The sequence below is a fragment of the Canis lupus genome, chromosome 20, assembly GCF_048164855.1.
Source record: "Canis lupus baileyi chromosome 20, mCanLup2.hap1, whole genome shotgun sequence".
In the NCBI taxonomy this organism is placed as follows: Eukaryota; Metazoa; Chordata; class Mammalia; order Carnivora; family Canidae; genus Canis; species Canis lupus.
In genome coordinates, this window is record NC_132857.1 from 45288409 (window position 1) to 45306356 (window position 17948).

The window sequence follows — 17948 nt, forward strand, 5'->3', positions numbered from 1 at the left end:
GCATCTTCTAATTTTCTGTTGATTCCCTTTAATGTATTTTTTCATTGAAGTTATTATATTCAACTCTGATTATTATTTTTGTATGTTTCTATTTCTTTGACATTCTCTCTGAATTTATCCACTCCTCTTTCCAGTCTGGTATACACCTTTGTGACCATCACTTTCAATATCAAGCATATTACTCATTTCCTGAGGTTTTGCCTCTTTTTTTTCCCATTTAGAACATATTCTTCTGTCTCTTCATTTTGCTTGACTTTGTTTTTGTTTGTATGAATTCAGCAGAACAGCTACTTCACCTAAACTAGAGGTGTGTCTGGTGACTTTGGCTGGATGGCTGGAGGTATGGCTGTTGTGGGCTGGGAGTCCTGGGACTATCCATGCTGGGACTGTCCTAGGACAGCTGAGTTGAAGTGGATGCAAGCTTGGATGTCTGAGGGTACTCTGCATAGGAGTACCCTGGCAGGGTGACTGGAGCCTATATGGGCGTGGGCTGTCTATCCCAGGAATGCCATACCAAGGCATCCTGGCACAGTGGCTAGAACAGAGATGGAAATGGGCTAGGTATTCCCAAAGCACTTCATGTAGGCGTCACCCTGCCAAGTTTTATGGAGCTAAGTGGTACAAACTTGGAATGTTCTGGGGTGCTTTGTGCCTTTGCCATCTTGGCAAGATGGCTGGAGCTACGGTGAGTGCTGACCAGGTGTGTCCCATTATGGGCTGCCATGGGGCTTCCTTGATGGGACAGCTGGCACTAGTGTTGGTTAGGGACAAAAGGCTTACTGAGGCAGTAGGTCAACTATGGTGCCTGGATCCTATTTTTGTCCACACTATCAAGATGGAAGGAGAACATTAACTGTGGCACTTGCCGGACTCTCCACCTTGGAGTCAGCAAACTCTTCCACTGTTTGGCAGAGATCAAGGACTGAATCCTTTATATTCTAGTTGCTCTTTTAAACTTTGGCTTTTGGACAGCCCGGGTAGCTCAGCGGTTTAGTGCTGCCTTCCACCCAGGACCTGATCCTGGAGACCCGAGATCAAGTCCCATGTCAGGCTCCTTGCATGGAACCTGCTTCTCCCTCTGCCTGTGTCCCTGCCTTTCTCTCTCTCTGTGTGTCTCTCATGAATAAATAAACAAAATCTTTAAAAAAATAAATAAACTTTGGCTTTTTTCTGTGCCCCAGATAATCTAGGGCTTATGGGGGTAGGGGTCCAGGGGTTGCTGAGGTAGCAGGCTGACTAGGATGCGTGGACCCTGCTCATGTCTGCAGGATGGAAGGGGAATGTATATTGTAATGCTAGCCAGCCTGTCCAACCTGGAGAGAGTTCTAACATCTGCCTATTTGGCAGGGTTCTAAGACTGTTCTTTTCATTCTAGTTGCTTTTTAAAACCATGTTTGTTTGTTTCTGGGCCCCAGGTAGACGAACCTGCTCATGGTCCCTCGGTACTATCTTTTCCCACTGTACTTCCCAGCATTACTTGTGGGGTTTCTTTAGCTACCATGTCACCATCTGTCTTGCCATTCTCTACATGGTCTACCTTTTTTGGGGCAGAAGGTTTTCAATCAGCCACGGTTTTTCAGGAGGAATTGCTATATAACTAGGTGTAGATTTGTATGTCCACAGAGGAGGTGAGTTCAGGGTCTTCTTATGCTACTTTCCTGGGCTAATCTCCCAATCTTCCTTTTTGATCATCTCAAAATCAACTAATATGACATATTATTAAATTGGCAAATTCCCTTCCTTTTTGCTATATACCATAACCTAATCATGGGAGTGGCATCCCATTATATTCAAAGTCTTGCCCACACTTAAAGGGATTAAATTATACAGGCATGCACACCAGGTACAGGGATCAAATATGTTGCACTTAATTAAGATGAATGATACAAGAGAATTAGCAGTTTTTAAAGGAAATTGATGGTTTCAGTTTTAGATATGTTGAATTTGAAGATAATTAGGAATCCAATAGGAGTGGATCTGTAGGTCTTAGAGAAGTTAGTAGTAAGATTAACATAGGAAATATGTATTTGGTAATAATTAGTAAAGGTAATAGTTAAATTATGAGATCATCCGGAGAAAGACTATAGCAAGAAGTGGACTGGGATTAGGTGTAAGTCTAGGTAAAGCTAGAACATCTGCCTGTACATGTCTACCCATGCCTCTTGATTCCAGTATAATCTCATCATGCAATCTTTCATTCTTCCCGTAGTTGGTAAATAATATCCTGTTCTTCCTAATTTTTGGTCCACTCTGTACTTCTTCCACCTCCAAGCCATAAAGTGAGAATCAAGAGCTCTCTTAGTGAAAGCCTTGCAGATCAGATACTAATAGAGATGGACTCTCCTATACACTCTGTCCCACATGGAGAATTGTGAGAATTATATAGAACCCAAGGCTCAATGAGGGGAGATAGTGCCATCATTAGCTTTGAAACACTATTTCTTCCTAACAGAAAGCAGGACTAACTACTTTGCTCTTCCTTCACAGAATTGGCTATAAAGTGTTAGATGGCACAAATTTGGAATGCAAACCTAACAATTTGTACCTGTCTCTTAAAATCTTTGTTTATTTGAACAGAAAAATCACTGAAGCCATTGCAGTGACATTGTTGAAAAATCTGAGCTGTAATTATTTACTTTCTGTAAATAAGTAAATTCGATCAGTACATTTTGATTAGGCTTTCCTCCCTTTACATAAATCTTTTTCTTTCAGGTTATATTCAAGAAGAATGTGTCATCCCATGCCCTTTTGATTGCAAGTTAAGCGACTGGTCTAGTTGGGGGTCTTGCAGTTCATCTTGTGGGATTGGAGTGAGAATTCGGTCCAAATGGCTAAAAGAAAAACCTTACAATGGGGGTCGCCCATGTCCCAGACTGGATCTCAAGAATCAGGTAAAGTGTATGAAGCAACAACAAAAAAATTGAAAAAAAAAATTACCCACTTGATTATTTCTCATGGAAATTGAAGTCATTGTCTTGTTACAAGTAGCTCATAAAAAGTCATCACAAGCTCAGAAGAAGGGTTAAGAGGACATAAAGTAATATAACAGAGTTAGTAATAGAAACCTTGCCCACTCCTACGTAATGCAGAGACCAACTTGGTGTTACTAGCAATAATAATGTTTACAAGAAATAATCCAACTGATTTTATATGGTCTTGAAGTGTAATTTGATTATTCATATTATAAAAGTAATTTGTTTGTATATATATATTTATACATATAAATACATATATTTAAGTATTAAAAATATATAAATACTAATGTAGGAAGAATGTCTAGTACTTTACGGTGATAAGTAGAGTTAGTAGTTTCATCCATGTATTCTAAAAATGGAATACTATTTTCCATCACCAAACTCTTCATCTAAATTTTTTCTTCTCAACAACACCAAAGTTTCCGGTTTTTCATATCTTTTCTGACCTATTTCTCTACCTATTTCCCCAAAGTCAAAGCCATTTTCATAAATGGAACCCTGAAGGATACCCTTCCATATAGATAGATGTCTAATAAAATTACCATCCCAGGCAAACTTTTGTTAGATCTTGTTAGTTGGCTTTTCCTATGTAACAGAGCTGAAGATTTAGTTAAGAATCATAATAAAGACCACAAATTTCTCCCATGATTACATAGTGGCTATCAGATTAGGACCAATATGTATTTTTTTAATCAATTGAATAGATAGAGCATAAATTGATGATAGTTGAAAATTCCTTATTTTTAAAGCTGTGAAAAGTGTGATCCTGCAGATATTTGAACAGAATAGCTGCATAGGCATCTATTATAATTCTATTTATTTCTGCACTATGATACCTCCTTTTGATTAGATTTTCTATACAGGTTGTTGAATGGAAGGGAAATCCATGTGTCTATTCTTAATTAATTTGAAAAGCATACAAACACATGACACAAGATATCAGGTGTCAATTAAGGCCAGTATCTCGACCTATTTTTTTTCCCCTAAAGTTTTGTTAAAAGACCCATAGCTCATTGAAAAGTGAAAAATTACCATTCCACCAAGGAATATTTCTGTTCTAAGATGGCAGAGTGTTTTCTTTTTTTAAGGTTTTATGGTAAAATAGTGATCATAGTTTCTTCTCTCAAAGCTAATGCAAACCTATGGGGAAAGACAAGGCAGAGGATCATAAAATCAACATAGAGGTTGCAAAAACAAGCAAAGAAACCCCCTAAACACCACAGATATAGTAGTTTGGTGAAGGGAAGATTAAGATATGATTAATAAAAACAGGAGGGAAATAGACAAAGCAGAGGTGGTCTAAGAGATAAGCCTTACTTTAGTACAAAGAAATATATAAGACAGTTTTATGATTACAAGGAAGATTTTCAAGTGACTTCTATGTCTGAGGACTATTTGACCCTCCCTAGAGGATTTTCTAGGCATTTAAAATGGAAAATCACTGCTAAGAATTTATAAACAATGCATGGTAATTCTTATTCTTTCTCAAAATCTTCAATGAAAGCTAAACCTTAATAACAATTATGCTAAACACCAGTTTTTAATATGCTAATTATATGAAATAGGAAATTAGCAAGGGATTAAAGGGACTTCTTTGGAGTGCAGACTTCATTGAAGACTATTTTCAGTATGCAAAGGCAAATGTGTAGAAGTGTGTCTATCAAATTTGAGAGTATAAAGAAGATGAAGATACTTGTCAAGCTGTTGTGACTTAAAGGAAACTTTTTTGAAAATGCTTGATTGACGTATAAAACTGGTAACCTTCAGAAGTAGTACAAGCTAAAAAAAAAAAAAAATAAGCCCAACTTTTAAGGATAACTTAGATAATTTCCATCAGTGAAAATTATGTGAGGATGGGGCCGTCTGCAAGAGGTATTTCTAACTCTTGAGTTCAAGAAGGGAATTTTGGCATTCCAGAGACATTTGTTTATGCTTTGAAACGAATCCTAGGATTTAATGAGAACTCAAATTTACTGTGGTATATATACTGCTATAATGAGGTTTCAGATGTCTAGCACGTGTGTGGCTTAATTCAACTTAAATTGGAAAAACTTCACCCTAATCCATACTTTGTATTTTAACATAAGTTAATTGATAGGGGCATTAAGTAATAAGGCTTCCCTCTTATTTATAAGGAGAATACTATTGTAAAATACTATTGTAAATAGTAAATTTTATTGTAAAAAAAATTCTAAATTTAGACAGAATTCTACTTAGAGAAATTCCTTTTTCAAAGTAGGCACACTTTTACCTTAAGATTTGTGGAAAGCTATCTTTGCTGACTTCATTATATATTTGTTCTTAAATCCAATAGCAGCCCCTGTGTGTGTATGTATGTGTGTGTGTGTGCACATTACATACTATATGGAAATCTGTTTAAAGTTATCCATATTTTCTTAACTGAAAAAAATTGGGTTGACAGGAATTTTCATTATTGAGGAAATATTCCCCAGCTTACATTATTTACCGCAAGTCTTCTTTAGAAAAGATTGCTATTTGTTTCTATAAGCTGTGATCCAGTTAAAGGTACACCCACTGAGGCTTGTTTGTAAAGTTAAATTTTACTACTGGCCTTAGGTTATTTGTCTCCTTTCCAATTGGTTCTCAGGTTTAAATTTATTTTTTCCTATTTTTAGAACCAGGTTAATGTTCTCTGTTCCATTCACATAAGTAAGAGCTTAGAAAAATATATAACCACATTTTAACAGTAAGAGAGGCACATATCTTTAGTACCTGTACAAGAGGAAAATTCTGTATATGTCAGATTGAGCTAAATATATTGTCCATAAGTGTATCTGTAAACATATATACAACTTGTGTGTGTGTATATATAACATATATGCCTACGTAAATGTCAGTATACCTACATATGCTTATTCATTCTTCTCCGTTTCTCTTTAGGACGAGAGGTCTTTTGAAGACAAAGTCTTTCTACTTTTGTAACTCATTCCAGCCTTTAGTGAACTACCTTGTGTATTGTCAGATTACATATACTAGATGCTTTATTTTAAAAGAAGCCTTTTCTCTGGAGGAGTGGGTGGTTAGTTCCATAGAAAAAATGTTAGAACCCTGGTCTCCTGTGCTCTGATGTGTCATTCAAATCCTCAAAAACATTAGTCCTTCTGGAAGAAAAAAGTAACCTCCAAACTATTATTACCCCAAAAGTCTTTCAGGATTTGTCTGAAAACTCCTGGATGTTGACTGCCCATTGAAATCTAATTCAGTGATTTAAAAAAAAAAAAAAAAAAAAAAAAAAAAAAGTGTGTGTGTGTGTGGGGGGAGGTTGGTGTTATATACACAAGATCATAAACTGTTCTGAACCTGTTAGTGGAATCAATTTTTATAATCTCTCATAAAAAGCCTCTCTTTTAAACCCAAACCTATCAATGTGATAGCTTTTTCTCTAGAAGTGCCAAAATGACGGCAATACTTGAATAGCTTTCTGCTAAGTATATTTGTGATGCTAAGTAGCTCTGGCATACAGTTTACCCAAAACTCTTATCAAGGCAGAAAACTTCTAAACAGTTTATTGGATTATCAGGTCAGTTGGCTGATGCCCTTGACTCTCCTTTGCATAATAAAATACATAATACATTTTAATTTTTTCACAGCCTATAATATTTTGAGTAGATTATTTATACTGTTTATTTTTGCTTTTTTTTTTCTTTTGAACTTCTCCTTAATAGAAGCTTAAATATAGGGACATTAAAGCTCTGTTGGACTTATATTTCCCCTTATGAGTTCTTCATATGACTGAAGACAAGAGTTCTAGAAAATAATCCTTTGTTTATAGGTTGCAAATCTTGTGTGTTCACAGTGTAGATGTGGAAAAAAATCATACATTGAGATTCATTACCTATACTCTTAAAAAATGTATGCTGTCTACTTAAATACATTTTTGAAAGAGTTTTGATTAAGTTCGCAACTGAATGAGAGTATATAAATTGAATATGTGTGTTTTTTAGAAACAATTGCTATTTTAAAGTTGTGTCTTTTCCCTAAAAGAGAAATGGTCTAAAATTGGAAATGAATATGATGCATTTTATTTTTCATAGCAGGGTAGTAATGTTTTTGTTTTTGTCTTTTGAAGATTTTATTTATTTATTCATGAGAGACAGAGAGAGAGAGAGGCAGAGACACAGGCAGAGGGAGAAGCAGGCTCTATACAGGGAGCCCAATGTGGGACTCGATCCCAGGTCTCCAGGATCATAACTCGATCCCAGGTCTCCAGGATCAAGCCCTGGGCTGAAGGCAGCTCTAAACCGCTGAGCCACCTGGGGTCCCCAATAATGTTTTTAAAAATACTTTCTTCCCAAAGATACATAAAAATATTTTAGCATGAATGTTTCTTCCTTAGAAGAGGCTTTTGGATGAAAAAAAGAAAAAAAAAAAGGTTGCTAAAGAGAAAGAGCTTATGCTCATTCGATACTACATTAATAGTAGCATATTACGGTGGGAACTGTCACTCTATCTGAATGCCGGTTTACCCAGAAAAATATGGCTACGCTTAAGCTTTAATTTGAGTTAACCAGTTTTGGCTTTTTGCTTCTTTTCCACCAGCAGAACTATCACTCATTCTAGGCTAGTCCAAATCATTCCTGGCAGTGTCCTGCTCACTTTGGACTTAGTACTTTGGCAGGAGACCCAGACTGTAATGCAGTAAGAAGTCCTGTTCTCAAGCATTAATATTGAAGACAGCCCAGGCTTATCCATGATTAAGTACATTCAGGTATACCATTCTTGTGTGGGGAGGGGTGTTGGTTTTTGCACCTTTGATAAGATTTTAAGTATGAAATATCATATGCCATAGAATTAAGGGAAGCGCAGTGATTCTTTCCTCAGGGTTACTTGGGAGGATTCAATAGGGCAGATACTCCTAGAAGATTTCATCTCTCCCCAACACAGTAGTAGTTATTCCAAAACCTAAGTACACTACACTCCATCCCAGAAGCAGCACAATCTAGCTCCTAGGGTCTAGTGCTTTTCCATTTGTTTATCCTTTATGTCTGTGTGCCAACCCCAAAGGCTTGATAGCTCACTAATTGAGCTGAGTAGAGCTCAGAAGGGATGCAATTTTTCTTTTCTGTTCTTGCCCTGTCACCGTCTCCCAAGAAAAATTGTTTTTCTTAAGAAATTTCTCTTCCCCCACCCCTGGACATTTGTGTCTACACATAAACTATTCTTGATCATTCCAAAGTAATAGCTCTCAGGCTTATTAAAATGTTTTGGAACTTTGATCATTTTTCTTGAGAGCTGCCAAAATCACTCATGAAAGCAATTTTCTTATACCTGTTGTCCACTGTCTTGAATTTTACTGTGTTTAATATTGGGTATTGCTACTCTGCAAGTACTCAAAATCACTTTTAATTCTTATTCAAGATGATCTTATGTACCTCTAGAATGGTCTTTATTAAACTGGCTTAGTAAATGTTCCTAATGCTATTGTCAGGGAGCAAGAATTCATTTCCTCTTCAAGGGTCCTTCTAGCTGGACTAAGAATGGAATTCATTTGAGGGAGATTAACAAGAGAAAATCAAATTTAGTACTGCATGTACGGGGAATCCACACAGACATGGAAATCCCAAAGATAGGCAATATGAGGTATGCATGTCATTCTGAACTAAGGGAAAGGGGGACTGTAGTCTGGGACTTTAGAGGAAAGGAATGAAATTCACAGGGTGATAAGAAGAGCGGATGTTTGGTAATTAGATGTTTGCCCTGCTTTATAGATGAGTCACTCCAATAAAATTAATCTCTGAGAATAATACTTATTCTGAGAAAGACCTCCAATTTAGGTTCTTCTGTGAAGTTCTCTTGAGCCTGTAGGGTCTTGATTGCTTTCAGCTTACAGTAATTTTCATGGCAAAGTAGCCCATCTTGGGGCAGCCTGCCCTTAGCCCCTATACTGTCTCTAGGCAGAAACACTAGGACTGGCTAGGGACAGCCATAGAGCTATGAAGCAAGCAAATTTTGTCAAATTTGGTCTTCGTAACACTTTCACTATGTTCCCATACCTCATATTATCCTTGGTCCCTTAACTCCTGAAGTCCTGAAATATTACATTGGATAACATCAGCTTCAGTAGGAAATCACATCATCTATGTTTACAATTTTATAAAACTATCTTCTTAACCAAGTACTTAAAGTAGCAGTTCTCAAGTATTTTTCTAGAAAAATAGTGGCATATCCTACTTTTCATATCCTTCTTGAATCATTCTGTCCTAAAGCCTTAAATACAGAGTGGAAGTTTCTCTCTTTTTTTCAGGTATTGAAAGAATGTGGTTTTGACTTTAACCTCAAGATTTGATTTTATAAACATACTTTTTATAAAATTAAATTGAAATGATGGGAGTGTAACACCTTTAAAAAACTTGCTGAATATCTACTTGAAAGTAAAATTTTAATGGCATACTAATTCTCTAGCTCTTTGAGATATAATTTGACATTTAACATTATATAAGCCTAAGATGTACTGTGTACCAATTTGATACATTTATATATTGAAATGTGATTATCAAGGCGCTAACTAACACATCTCCCATGTCACGTAGTTATCATTTCCTTTTTGTGGTGAGAACAATTAAGACCTAGTCTCTTAGCAACTTTGAAGCTTACAGTATTGTTGATTATAATCACTGTGCTGTATATTAGATCCTCAGGACTCACCTATGAATTGAAGTTTATCCCGTTTAGATTTTTTAAGCTTTATGCCAATATTGTTACCAGAAAGCAAGTTACCTGGATCCTGTAATAGATCCCTACAGGAAAGCATTAGTGAAATCATGATTTATTTTTTTCTACATGACTTAAGAGTCAGGATAAATATAGTTTCTCAGAGAAGCTTATTTAAATATTTTGAAATCCAGAGTTCATTGTTTCATAACTTTTATTGATCATAACAGAATAATCACCATGGGGGTGGAGAGTGATATAAAGACGGTTTCCCCAGACCCTGCTCTGGAGACTGTGGCCTGCACAGTTACAGCGGGTCCAGGAATGTGTATTTGTTAACAACGGTTTGGTTTTGCTGGCTCTTCAGATCAGGGAAGTTGGTAAACGCTGCCAGAATTGAGATTCTTGCCACTGAGGCTACCTTTTCTGCTGAGTTCAGCTCTGGAAAAGATTTTCTTTGCAGTTGACTCAGGCTGCCCTTTCTAAGCTAAACAATGAACACAACTATTTGTTTGATACTCAAAGCAGATCTGGGAGGACCCTCCCACTTGACAGAAGAGGAGACTGAGGCTTACAGAGGTGTAATGACTTGCCCAAATCCACCCACTGATACATAGAAGAGGTTAAGAGTCAATGACATCGAGATCAAATGCTGCCCTGTCATCTCTTAGCTGTGGGAACAGGAGAGAATTATTTAACCTGAGTCTCAATTTCATAATCTGTCAAATGGGCATAATAATGCCAACACCTTCATAAAATTACTGTATGAATATAAAATGAAAACACAAACTTTCTATCTCGTTGTTGGGCATATAGTAGGTGCTTGAAAAATGTTAGGTAAGATTCTTTTTCCTTTAACACTTTATTCTTTTAACACATAATTTGTGTTTCCAACTCCATTTGCTTTCAGCTATACCATATTGCTAGAACTAATTTATGCATTTATCGCTTCTCTTTTTGCATTTAGCTACTTGAACATTTGTAGTCAAACATTTTCGTTGTAATAACTCAGATTAGATACATTGTAAAAGCTGCTATCACTGCTTCCTGTATGGGAAACCTAATTTATTTTATTTCTAAACATCCTGTTCAGCACTGCATTTTTTTAGTGGCGGAAAGGAACATAGCTTTACGTATATTTGTGACTAATTCCTTATGAATTTGTGATTCTTTACATCCTTATTTTTATAAATATTTTTGTTAAGGAGTATAACAGAAAGATAAGCCAAATCGTTATGAGTAAAGCTCTGTGAATTTTCAGTTATCAATATCTCAGATGCCCCCCTTTTGCTCCATCTTTCTTATTACCACCTTCCTCTCACCAAATAGAACTACTATTCAGATTTCCAACACTATTATTGGGGAGGAAAATTTTTTTTATTTTATCCTTCAAGATTCTTCTGGCTGGTCTAAGAATTAAAATCACATGGGACAGATTAACAGGACAAAAACAAAAGTTTAATAACAATATACGTCTTGTATGCATGGAAGTGACCCAGGGATACTGAATAACTCCCTGATTTCCAGATGGCCAGAAGTCATCACCTTAAATACCATCTTCAACTAAAGACAAAGAAGATGTTGGGATTGGGGAGTGAGTCATGGCAGGTTACAGAGAAAACACAGTAAACACAAGTAAGGTTGTTATGCATATTTTAAGTTGTTGCTTTCTCCATTGATAAGAGTTTCTAGAGATTGAGTCATACCCCCTTTCCTGGTACAGAGAGGGAGGTATCCTTACAAATGGAGGTTTTCTTTATACATGTAAATATCTCTTATAACAGGCTAACTTCTACTTGGTTTTCACAGCTTCTCCTGTGCTTGCAGTTTCTTAAAAATAACTAGATTAAAAGAATCAATATGCCAAAAAGAGGCATATTTTAGGTGGTATACTTTAATGGTATACTTTGCCACTTCACTATAGTTTATCATTAAAAAAAAAAAAAAACTTGGAAAAAAAACTTGACATAAATCAATTTTGCACTATGTACTCCTTGTGCCTGCCTTTTCCTTCTCATCATGTTTGTGATATTTATCCATGTTGTGATTTGTGCTAATATTTCATTTTCATTGCTCTGTTATGTCTTTATGTATATCACATTACTGTGTTCACCCATCTTACCTATTTTTATTGTTGATGGTTGGACATTTGGAGCTATTAGAAATAACACTGCCATGATCATCCCTCTACACATCTTGTGGTGCTCATATGTGTGCATTTCTATTGAGTACATACCTAAGAGTAGAATTCCTGTCATAGGATATGAATATAAATTCAACTTCAGAAATATGGCATTTCTTTTTAACTTGTAAATTATCTCAGATTGTCCTAAACAGAGATACTATAGACTTCTAGATAATGACCTGGAATATGACCTGTCTGGCATCATGAAAAGTGGTGTGGAAGTCATATAGATACATTAAATGTTTATCTCAGCACGTGTTCTCTCAAGGCATATCTGTGACTGGTGTCTACCCTAGAGTCACATCTGCCTTCCCAAAGAGAACAAGTATACAAGCACTGCCTCCTGGCCAAATTCTGCTCACCTCTTTTCTAAACAACCATTATAAGCATTATATTTCCTCTGTCTCTAATCCACCCCCACCACCCCTACACCCCATTCCTTACACAGCAGCCACTGTGAACTTCCTAAATCACAGATCTGCCCATACATAAAACTTTTAATGGGTCTCTTGTTACCTTCAGGATAAAGTGCAAACTACGTAATATAGTTAATAAGACATTTAATGATCTTGCCTGAAACACATGTCTCTGAGTTCAGAATCCCTTTCAAGTTAGCAAGACCCTCAGGCCGGGGAAGCTGCTTAAGAGTCAGGAGGTAAGAGCCACTTCTCTATTGCTGGCTCCTCAACAGCACTCATACAGGCTTTCTCATAGAGAGTGAGAATCTCACCTTTTAAGGCTGATCATATAAATCAAGTGGTTGTCTAACATGCTGTCTTTTAACAAAAATTGACTTTCAATTTGCAAGTCACCAAACACTCACCACTCTTTAATGATGTTAGATATTTGGATTTACTCTGTTGCCTTCTTTCTGGAAGCTATTCATCAAATTCCCTCCACATTGGATTAAAGTCCTGCTCCAGGGCAGCCCGGAGTCGGGGGGGGGGGGGGGGCCTCAGTGGTTTAGCGCCATCCCAGGGTGTGATCCTGGAGATCCCAGTTCGAGTCCCACGTCAGGCACCTTGCATGGAGCCTGCTTCTCCCTCTGCCTGTGTCTCTGCCTGCCTCTCTCTCTCTCTCTCTCCTTTCTGTGTCTCTCATAAATAAATAAATAAATAAATAAATAAATAAATAAATAAATAAATAAATAAATAAATAAATAAATAAAATCTTTAAAAAAAAAAAATAAAGTCCTGCTCCACTGCTATTTAAATATAGACTGCCCAAGGCCATTTGGAGTTGTCACTATCTTCCCTGAGAGAAATCTTTCTCTTAGATGGCAAGGTAAGGGACACTGCTTATTACCTGTGCTGAAAGCATGAAAGTACAGATCCAATTGCAAAGTCTGCCTCCAAAGAATATTCTCTAATAGCAGAAGGGTTGTCCAAAGCCATCTTCCATCCTAATAGACAACAATCTTGTCACCCTTGGATCTGAAGGTAAATTGATTTGAGTAGCAATATTAGGGAAGAAGTTTGAGTTGTGCCGACTCTCCAATGCCCTGTATGTCAAATGGAGGCCAGCAGGTTCCATGTGTCATAAACTAGAATGGTAATAACACAGAGTGAAATTGCTATTGCTTTGCTCTGTTTTGGAGCAAGGGAACACAATTGTATTTAAGTCACTGCAGATCCAAAAGTTTACATTTTGTTCATTTAAAAAGACATTGTGATAAGTGCATAGTTTTATATATATATATATTTTTTTTAAATCTTTGCTCAAATTCACTTTCTAAGAGTGTCTTACCTGACCACCTATTTACCCACGCTTCTTCCATTTACCTCTCCTTGGTTCTCCTTTTCTTACTACTTGATTTCCTTTTGATTTTAATTTTTGGCTGTCTCTCAATGCTACCCCTAAAACAGGTATACTCCCTGGTACTGGATGAGCACCTTAAAAAGTGATGATGAGGTTTTAGATTAGGTTCTCCCAGAAGCAGACTTCAGACAGGATTCAAAAATAAGAATTATATTTCTCAAGTGCAGGGAGCACCACTAGGGAAGAAAATAAGAAGTACTCCAGGGAGGGTAAAAACCAGTAAGAGGTGTGTTATTAAGCCAGAAACCATGGCAGCCACCAAAACTGAAGCTTTCTGGGAACTCTAGGAGACTTGCAAAACCTATGCCCAAGTTTTTTTTCACACCTAAAGGGCCAGGAAGTTGGTATATTCATGGTGAAAGTGCAGTAAGAAATATCAGTGACACAGGTGTATACTACATATTCACTATTCTCTAGGAAAACAAGTAAGGGGCACTGTGACCTCATTCTGCAACACTATTCCGACAGTGAATCTCCCTGTACCGTTAAAGGGGAGAATCACCTTCACCATGAGGAAGAAACCTCTTCAGGGAGATGATTTAAATGAACATATGGCCTCCAGCAACTCCCTTTTCCTTAGGCATAAGGGGACTTACCTACTGACTGTGCAAATACCCCTGAATATGCAGAAAAACATAAGATACTGGACAGACCCATGGTTTGGAGTGATACGATATGGTAGTTAGTATGCTTTACTTTGAATTATTCAAATATATGCCGTATAACTAGGGACACTGGGAGGAGACCTAGAGAAATGTAGCAAGTAAGATTACCTAAGTGTATGATGTTGATAGGGACTTCTTAGCAACAGTAATTTTTTTAATGAGCCCTGGTAGCTTTCAGAAAGAGATGAGGTAAAAATAAAATGGAACTCAAGGTAATTATAAATGTTTTGAAAGGCAACTTTAATTCTGTGCACCTGTGCCATCATTCATTCATTTGGTAAACACTGAGCATAAATGCTATGCCATAAGGAGATCTCATCTATACTCATTACAACACCCCTGTTCAGTTTCCACTGGGAACTTGCATTCCTGGAAGCTCAAGTGAATGGTTGGATAGGTTGGAATTAGAGATAATACTCTAGATGCTTATGGTATCAGAGCTGCTTTACCTTTAAAAATGCATGAAGCAATTTGGACCCAATCAGCAAAAATATCCATTCCTTTTCTATATTAAGATGATTTGCAACTAATGGAAAGCTCAACCCAAATTGGCTGAAAAAATAAATATATTATCTCATGTAATAAGAAATCTAGTGGTGATATAGACTGGTTGGTTCTGTGGCTCAGCACTATTTTCAAGAATATAGTTGCTCTCAATCTCTCTGCTTTGTCATCTTTGATATTGATTTCATCCTCAGGATTTTAGGAAGACTGCCATCAGCAGTTTCAGGCATAGCCTCCTGATGCAGTAACAACCAGAAAAATAAGAGAGTGTCTCTTTGAGGGAACTTACGAACAACAAAATTTTCCCAGAGCCTCCCTCATTCCCCTGAAAGACTACCTCATGCTTCCTTGGCTGAAGTTGGATTTTGTGTTCACTCCTAAGCCATCTCTGGAAGGAGTCATGAGATGACTTGATTAGCTCAATCAAGAACTTTCCAAACTTTTATTATTATTATTTTTTTAATTTCATGGCACAATCAGTAATGCTTATCTGGCAAACTAGAATATGTGTTTAAAGCTGTCTATGGCAAGAGTGAATGGTCTGAGATCCTAGACTCAATGTCTCAAGCACATCTTAAATCCACTTAAGGGACACTGATGTGGCAGGGCAATGCTTTAATGTACATGTGAATTATATGACATATCTTGCTAGAATGCAGGCTCTGACTGAGTAGGTCTGGGGGGAAGAGGATAAGAGACTGTGGTTTTAACAAGCTCCCAGAGTGGGGCAAAGCTCTGGGTCTGCAGATTACACCTTGAGAAGCTAGTGTATAGCAGTTGAGGAGCTCTTTTTGAAACTAGAGAATCACCTGGGATGGAATATATTTTGAGGAGTGAACTAAAATGCCCACTGTATACTCTTAATTTTACTCTTTTTAACATTTAATTTGATAAGGCACAATTTTAAGTAACATTTTGAGCCTTATATTGATATGGAAAAATGTTTTTTTGGTTTTTTGGTGTTTTTGGAAAAAAAAGTTTTTAAACAAGTATCTGCAAGTCTCTTTTGTGTGAAGAAAAAAACTTACCCTGTGAGGATATGAATTGCCTGAATTGCCTTGACTCTTCTATGACTGACTGACTTTTCTTTCCTTTTCTTTTCTTTTTTCTTTTTTCTTTTTTCTTTTTTCTTTTATCTTTTTTTTCTTTTTTCTTTCCTTTCTTTTCCTTTCCCTTTCCCTTTCTCTCTCTCTCTCTCTCTTTCTCTCTTTTTCTTTCTTTCTTTCTTTCTTGGAAGGGCATCATTCTAATTTGCAAGTTATTTGGCATAACAAACATTCCAGTGCCTCAGTCCATGTAATAAATAAGCAGACTTCACATCACATAAGCGGTATATCCATGCACCATTTTTGTTGAAAACTGAATTGCTAACTTTATATTTGTCCACTTTAAAAAAAATGGTGAATTTCTACATGTAGTGACTAAAGCTATGTCTATATGAAGCTGAACAAATGGCAAGTTCAGTAAAGTCCAGGGAAAATCATTTATGAAAGTGGAACATTTGATGATGTGAATCAAGACCTATCTGGATTTTATCTTTACTCTCACCCCAGAGTTGTAAGCATTAGGGCTAAAGTCCTATGTATCTAGAAAACCAAATCAGAAAGACAATTGGAAAAAAAAAAAAGAAAGAAGAAAGAAAGAAAGAAAGAAAGAAAGAAAGAAAGAAAGAAAGAAAGAAAGAAAGAAAGAAAGAAAGAAAGAAAGAAAGAAAAAGAAAGAAAGAAAGAAAGAAAGACAATTGAGTAAAATACTGAATAATTCCGGGGAAACAACTGGTCAAGTTGGCTGTTTAGTGCAAAATAGGGATAGCAAAGATCTAAGAGAAAAACTGAATTGAAACAGCTTTGGAGTGTAAAAATGAAATATGAACATCTTGAACTCAATATATGATCCTCTTTGCATGAATTATTGCCTGTCATTTGCAATGCACATTACTCAAAACTACTGAAAAATCTGCTCTGGCTTATTACTTAATTAAAAGTAAGTTATGAGCATTTTCAATCTTTATATAATTTATATCATTTGCAAGTCATGAATTTCCCATAATTCTGTTGGCCTTAATCATCAAGAAAAAAGCATTGCTATGCTTAAATACAATCGCTGTGCATCTTTTCCACTCTCTAGCAGATGTTACAAAAGAAACTATCACAGCTGGTGAAAATTGATATTCAGAAGTATAAAACATGGCAGGGAAAAGATTAATTTTCTGTACTCAATGCCCTTGATTCTTGGAAACTTTAAACTTTCTTCACAGTAAGGCCAGCGGTTTCATTTTCTGGTTGGCAGTGGGCAGATGATAACGTTCTGCTCTATTTTACTTTATGATGAACCAAAGAGGACTGACTGGTTGTTTCTCTAATGAGTATGTAAGAGATGCTTCGATGCTGACACATTAGCTGCATCCCTTGAACTGCTATGATGAGGAAGTGAAAAGTAGTTTTAACAACTTGCTAAAATTATCACCATTAGAGTGAATGAAGCACTAAAATATATATACCAGATGTTTAAAATGGTTAGATTTGAGAGAAAACCTACAATTAATTTACATTTTAGTGCTAAGTACAAATTTTAATTTATTCTGATTAACTACTTTATAGCCCATCTAGAATACCATTTCTAGGAGTTATGGAAAAGCTATAAAAGAGGTCATAATCAAGAGATGACACTTTATTGGCATAGGAGGGGAAGAGTTTCATGCCTGATGCCCATATTGCTCAAAAGGGTTCAACTTGTACTTGCCCAGAACCTGTTATTGAATTACAGGCGTGGAATCAATATGGGAAGCAGATTAACTCACTTGATTACAATTTGTGCCAAGATTTAATCCCTCCACAGATCAGGTAAATTGTTCTAATCTACAAGCGCATACTTTATACTTCCACAATCAAGTAACCACGCAGAAATGTAAACAAACTTCTTGATAAGAATTATAAATGGGACTGGCTAAGTGGAAACTGATGGTTGAGTTCCAAAGCTTTCCCATGGATGAGAAAACCTTCAAAAGTATAAATGCTATTGAGATAACATAGTCAACAATATATGTCTGGCTTTGTATTAGGCATTCTGTAAGTAGCAGCTATTATTAACATCATTATTAGTTATGATACTAGTAGGGATTTGGGGAGA

At 36.4% G+C, this 17948-nt stretch overlaps 1 protein-coding gene across 1 annotated transcript in view; it reads left to right on the forward strand.

The window, feature by feature from the left end:
* The window catches only part of THSD7B (thrombospondin type 1 domain containing 7B), a 725689-nt gene that overhangs the window by 537794 nt on the left and 169947 nt on the right, over nucleotides 1–17948 (forward strand). The window contains exon 14 of the mRNA XM_072789046.1: nucleotides 2713–2891. Coding sequence (XP_072645147.1) covers nucleotides 2713–2891 — 179 coding nt within the window. The remainder of the gene's footprint in view (nucleotides 1–2712; nucleotides 2892–17948) is intronic.